Source organism: Mesitornis unicolor, unplaced genomic scaffold (genome assembly GCF_000695765.1).
Source record: "Mesitornis unicolor isolate BGI_N332 unplaced genomic scaffold, ASM69576v1 scaffold24557, whole genome shotgun sequence".
Lineage (NCBI taxonomy): Eukaryota > Metazoa > Chordata > Aves > Mesitornithiformes > Mesitornithidae > Mesitornis > Mesitornis unicolor.
In genome coordinates, this window is record NW_010198781.1 from 1 (window position 1) to 6,860 (window position 6,860).

Genomic DNA, 6,860 nt, shown 5'->3' on the forward strand with positions numbered 1-6,860 from the left:
CAACATTAGGAATACAAAAATTGTGAGTTTTCACAAATTATTTCCGAGATGAGCAATAATTTTTTTTTAATTATTTTTGTCAGGGTATGATCCACTCTTCTAATGCAATAGTTCGGGTAATTACTAGAAATACTGCGTTACCACCCTGTAAGCCTCAGGATAACGCTGTTAGAAAAAGTTAAGAGTTTTGTAGCTACTCACAAGTCTTGATTGTGATAAGGTTTTCTACGAATTTACACAGCTATAACAAAATAAAAAAATAAATCAAACTCCATGAAGGATGAGGATCAACGTTTGAAACAGAGCATACAGATCAGCTTCTCCACTGGTTCCAGCAGTTATCTCAAGTGAGCTAAAAAACCAAAACATGCTTTAGACTATGGCAAAGATTACAGAATTCTAAGGTTATATTAATTTCACAATTAGGAGAAATCAGAAGGAACAGACAACACACCCTTTAGTATTTTAGCAGCTGAATCTACATGACAAAATCATTCAGACACTAATTGTATGCTAGATAGGCACCTGAAGACCAGAGGAAAGCGAAACACCAGGTTCCACAATTCACAAACTATCACCCATGCAGTCCCCTCACAGGCAGCACTCAATTTCAATGAAAAAACACGATGGGAATAAGTCAGAACATGTCTACTCCGTGGCTCCTGAAGCGAGCTCAGCTCTGCCTCAAACCAAAAGGTTTACTAATTGGTCTCAGGAAGTCAGTTTAGTGACCCATGGTGGTCTAGGTTTTTGGAATCTGTCACTTTAAATTTTCTAATTTAGAAACAGGGTTATTTATTTCACTCCCTTATTTACACACTTGAATCAAAACCAGAAGTGAATGTGATTCCGAAGTGAGACAAGCTTAAAACACACTTTTGAAGAGACGGAAGAGAAGTGTAAAAAGTCGTGTCTAATACACTGTATAACTTGAGGAGAAAAGAATATATGAATTCTTTCCAAAGAATACTCAGGCCTCTGAAGCGCAGGCACCAGAGTATCAAAACGGATTAAAGCTGTGGTCATGACTCATCCGCATAGCTTCTGTTGTGGCAGTGCTAAACACTCCCATTGTGAAATGAAATACTAACTGCACTGGGGCTCTTCCCAATGTACAGCGATGCTTCTTTAGTAAGCCAGAGCATGACATCATACCCAAATTAGAGTAGGTAGGAGCATTAATGTTTCTGATACTGCTGATTTGCTTACTCTTCGTACCAGATCACTTTACTGGAAGCTCTCCCAACCTAAAAAATTGACCTTATAGACAGGAAGCCCCATTTGGGAACAGGTTTGACTGACAAGGCTGCATGCTACCGAACGGCAATCACTTCCCACGGGGAGAAGCAGCAGGTGCTTAAAAGGTAAGAGCAACTCTCAAGAGACAAGGGTGGAGTTTCAGACAGCGATTATTCATAAACTACAATGCTGCTTACACTGCAAAATAACTCTCGTCTCAACTACAGCAAGTTACCTACTGTGAAATACCACCAGCCACATTTTGCCCCATCTCCACAGTTGCACTCTCCAGATGGTGTAGCCTTCAGACACCGCTGTGTGTATACATAGCAAGTGTCTTTGATCCTAGTTCTGAAAAGAAAAACAGCGCTTTTCCCTGCCACATTCTGCGTAAGCCATGAACAACGACAGCCATATGCCCTGGGGTCAAAACTCACACCGCCAGTGTGTCAGTGCTGGCCCACGTCAAGACACCAGCTCGGACACGGCACAAGCGAGAAGGGAACGCTGTGCCCTCTGCAGACCACACAGCTGTACTGGCAAGAGTCACCGCTCGCTCTGACGGCCTTTAACTGGCACTGCCCACACGCCTCTAATGCAGCCAGGGATGCGACTGCTGCATTTGCACACCTGAAATGGCTTTAAATTTGGCAAGTACAAGCAGTGAAGAACACCACAGAATCGAGTTTGGCCCAGTCTGCATTAGGCAATCCAAGAATACTCGCAACCATGTAGTCTGAAGAGAAGACCAAACGACTGCACCTCCACTACTACCGTTACATACAGTAGCCAAATAAAATGACTGTGGGTACGCTCACCTACGCTGCAGCCACCAGCGAGACTGAACTTCAGAAATGCCCAAACACAGCACATTACTTCACTGCTTTGACACGTCCTAGAACATGACTTGACTTAGTGAGGATGCTATTTAGGACGTGACTTCACTGCTTCAGTACCTCACTGCCTCCTGCAGACAGTGCCACGAACTTGTACAGTATTAGATCTATTCTGGCATCGACTGCTGTAGCCTAAACACGTAAAACAAGAGCAGAGCCAGTGCACACATAGTACAGAATACAGTGAACTGTGCAAACTTGAAATTCAGTGGTGGAAACTGGAATTTCTGGAGGAAGTCAGGTTTGCTTTTGTTGTGCAATTCCTGGTTGCAAAACCTCATACTGGAACTACATTATACAGCAGACTTGAAACCAAGCAACCTTTTACCAGGCACCAACCACAATACAAGAGACAAGGTAACGCACCTTTTAAAAAATGCAACTGTAAGGCAAGCTTTACGGGTGTCTGTGAAAGAGGTTCTACACATAAAATGAAATCCTGCCATAAACCTTAAACAGCAAGTATTCCAGTCATAGAGTATGGCAGCAACGCACAAACCCACCTGTACAAAATACATGCCTTCCTAAAAACATCCATTTGATTCTTTAAAAATTATCTTAGAAGTGGCAAAATTAAACAGAGGAAAGAGATCGAGGTGGGTGGGAGAGGTGTTTGCTTTGACTTAGATCATATGGGGGATAATGGATGAAAATGAGCTGGACAACAAACACTGCAGTAAAACACACGGTTTAGTTTAAGATGTACAAGCACTAGGCTGAAGCAGGAATACAAGGGAGTAAGATCAGAACTCAAGAGGATGTTAAATGTTTTACTCTCACTGGCGTCAGACTGTGGCTTGTTGGGTACCAATAGGCACATTTCCTGAAAGTGATGGGTAAGTAACTGGGACAGCCCACAGAATAAGAGGAGAAGGACTGGGTTATCCTTTATATATAAATAACTTATAATTGCATATACTTCTCCTGGTGGAACACAAGCGCATCAATTAACAACGCCTGGTGACTGAGCTCATACAGCATTTGTTTTTAAATATTTTAATGGAAATTTTATTAGTTGTGCTTGAATAAAAAGGTATAAACAACTTCAGCACATCACTATAAAACTACATTTCATTCAGACTCAGTGTCATAAAAGATGAATAAATCATTCCCCATTTTATGAGGTTCTTGAAAATCGATTCTTTGAAGAGCAGTCAGGTCTCACCTTTGGCAGATGCTCCTCCACTTTACAATTCTGTGGTACTAGAAGCTTTTTCAAGCTTTCTGAATGAACACATACTCAAGCCTTAGACGTTTCCTGCTCTCAGCCTCTTTCATATGAACAGAATTATGTTTGACTTAACAGGACATCCCAGTGACAATGGTGAAACCGCAAATCTTTGAGACTGGTCCCATTTTAAACTATGGCTTATACTTTAATCTGTAATGCAAGCATGTATTTTCTAAAGACCATTTGTCTTATGCCACTCCAAGCCAACAAAAAAGGAGGGAGTCTGCCCATTGTGTATCAGCTTCTTGCAGTAGACAGTCATATCTAATAAAGACTACATTTATAATACCATGTCACATCATAAATGTTTACAAACAGACAGCAGAGCTCCTAAAGTCTGACAAGTTTATATAAGCATTTTGAAAGCAAAAAAATTATTTTTTTGCTATTTTACTATAAATACATTTTACTGTAGATGTGTCTTTTCTGTTTCTTTGCACGTACAAGGACAAAAGCCTACGGGAGCCAAATGATCAGTCAAGCAGAGTTCTCAACTGCACACGCACATGAAATAACGAGGAACGGTCAAACAGCACATGAAAGACTAAACAGTCCAGAGGTATTTGCGTTTCTTTACTGTTCTGTTTGAAATCTGAAGCATGACACGATGAAGTCCAGTTTGCACTTGTAGGAATGCTGCAGGTCTCCATCTTCTGGAGCTTTGGTGGAAAAGGCAAGGCTGGCTGGCTGTTCCAAGCCAGCTTCAAACAGAAGTCAAGGCACTGCTCTCATCTCCCCCCGAAAGTGCTAACTGAAGCGGGAAAGCCTTCCGCAAAGAGGGGGCTTGGTCTTCGATACACTGGTCAACACACTAAAACAGGAATAAGCCAGCTCTCTCTGCTGCTGTTTGAGGGATCAAAGATTTGCTGAATTGAAGAGCAGCAGATAACACTGTGTCACCCACTCTGAACACCTACGTACGTTGGAGCATCCAGCACCTCTGTACTGAAATAACGGTCAGCGTCTGGCTAAAACACAACAGCTACTTGCCTACAAAGCTCCGGACTCCATCTTCTAGCATTTCTGAAAACACACCCCTAGCTTGGGGAGATGATTCTAAGTGTTAACTCCTCTTGACTTGCCCAGATGCAGCTAGCAGCAACCGATTTGCGTCTGTCCTTCACGATCTGATCAGAGGTTCCACGATTTCTCATAGAGAAAATAGTACCTCTTCAAAATAATCTCTCAACCTTCCTTTTAGCAAGATAAGATACACAGATCATTAGGTGCCACTGAAGGGATTTTATCCAGCTCTCTCTCTTTAGAGATGTGGTCTTTTCCCAACTAAAACAAAACAAAAATCCAAAACCAAACAAAAAAGTCACCTTCATGGAAAAGCCAGTAAATTAATTTTTTAAAAAACAGAAGATTAAGCTATGTGGCTACAATAATTACTCCAAATTCTTTAAATTTTAGTAGCTTATTAACCACACCAGATTTCTTCACAGGTAGTACACACAGGTTCAAACTCATAGCATGAGCTCTTTAACAGCTACAAAGTGAGCTCTTAATTCTGCTTGTTCAGCAGATTTTACTCTTTTGTGACCAAAAAAAAGAGCGCTACCATTATCTGTCCCTCACTGTCTAATAGTGCAGAAAGTCCCATCTTCTAGGTTATATTCTGGAAAAAAAAATAAATTTACATAAACACCACAGCGTCTCAACACATTTATTTTCCTTCTGAAGTTAAAGCCTTTGGCTAGAAGCTACGCAAAAAGTTACACTCTCCTGAGTCCTCTGAGTGTGCCCACCACTCTGGGAATTTAAATGTATAAAAACTACCTAAAGCATAACACAATCCAGACAAAAAAAACGGCCCCCTCTCTTCAAAAAAGCCTTTTTCTGTTAGCTATCAAGTAAGGAACGCTTTTCTTTTTTCTTTTAAATTTACAACCATGCAACCAAAGGTCAAGTTCTCATTTATGTACATTGCTTCATCTTGTACCCACGCTCTATCTGAGCAGCAAAGGATTCAATTAGAACATAACAGCCAAGGACACTGACTGCACCTAAGCAAAATTATCCTCTGCAAACCCTTAAGCTTAAAGGACAACTACACTGCAAGTCTGAGGAGGCACCACCATGCTTTCCACAGTAAGAAACTAGCACCACATGAACTAAGACATGCAGATGACATCCATAACCTGCCATGACAGGTTTGACTAGCTTATTTTTTTTAAGAATTGCAGAATTCAACCCTTTTTCAGATGCCTTTCACAAGTGCTAATGAGATAACCTGAAAGCAGAATCCAATTATAATCTGTCACATACCCGTAGCAGCCTTGCACGCACACAGGGAATTCCAGCGGGCCGGACGGTAGTCTGAGGGAGAAGACAGCCAAGCATGCCTTGCTCTTTACCCCTCCAGCTCGATCCTTTAGGTTTGTCAAAAGACAACTTAGTGCATCAAGCCAAATGTGTGAAAAAGTAAATACCCACCATATACATCAGAATGTCTCTAATCATCACCATCGCCGTCTGATGATCGTTCCATGCTTGGTTTAGTGTTTGCAGGAAGTTGTTATTCAAGGAGTTTAACACATCTTCTCGCACCTGAAGCGAAAAATAACAGATGGTCATAAACTCCAGTCAGTTTCTCCCGCATCACCTTCATCTCAATAAGGACTTAAATATTAGGAACGTGTTCCTGCTTTTCTCTGCGTGCTGAAAAGTAAGATTTCACAGAAGTAATAAAAATCAGGCTAAAACCAAGGGCAACAGAATTAACATGGATATTAAATTTCAAAGGAATACCTGAAATCTCAAATGTTAATTTAAAAAACCACCACTTTAATAGTGTTTAATCTCCTATGCTACAGTGTTTCGATTAATGTTAACTTTGCTATCACAAGTCATCCCAGAATATTGGGTAGTACTGGTGAATGTTACAAACAGGAACAAGTACAGTGAGAATTTGGCCGTGCTGACATTCAGAAACACACGTGAAGATACCATGCAGCTACAGCAAACAACAGCTCTGAAGGGAAACAAGCATTTGGTAAATGACTCTTACACTAATAGCCCGTAATCACAAACAAGACGACTGGAGAACAAAAGAAAGTCACAGTTGTTTTTATGAACATATTTGCCAGTTGATTCACTCATCTCATCGACTTCAGCCTTTACTTCTTTTTGACACTACTACTCCCTACTGGTAAAGAACAACATCCAGTCTCCATAAGCTGCACCACCACCAGATGCAACCACCTGACAGACTTCACTGCCATTACGTTTTATAAAGTTATTGGGCAAAACCAGCATAAAAAAAAAATCTCATAGTCTGCCAAACTACTGTGTGCACTCCATAAACTTAGATGAGCAAACCAGAAACACCGCATGGCACGTCACACAAACACAGCGGCCTCTTCTCACAGTATCACAGAATCACTCGGTTGGAACAGACCTCTGAGATCATCACGTCCAACCGTTCCTGTCTACCCCCTAAACCATATCCCTAAGTACCTCATCTACCCGCTCTTTAAACACATCCAGGG

The 6,860-nt window shown here is 41.2% G+C and overlaps 1 protein-coding gene across 1 annotated transcript in view; it reads right to left on the bottom strand.

Annotated features, from left to right (window-relative positions):
* Positions 1-5,772: 5,772 nt before the first annotated feature.
* Positions 5,773-6,860, bottom strand: part of LOC104544409 (cullin-3-B-like) — a 7,956-nt gene continuing 6,868 nt past the window's right edge. Inside the window, exon 3 of the mRNA XM_010189271.1 lies at positions 5,773-5,919. Within this exon, the coding sequence (XP_010187573.1) occupies positions 5,773-5,919 (147 nt within the window). The remainder of the gene's footprint in view (positions 5,920-6,860) is intronic.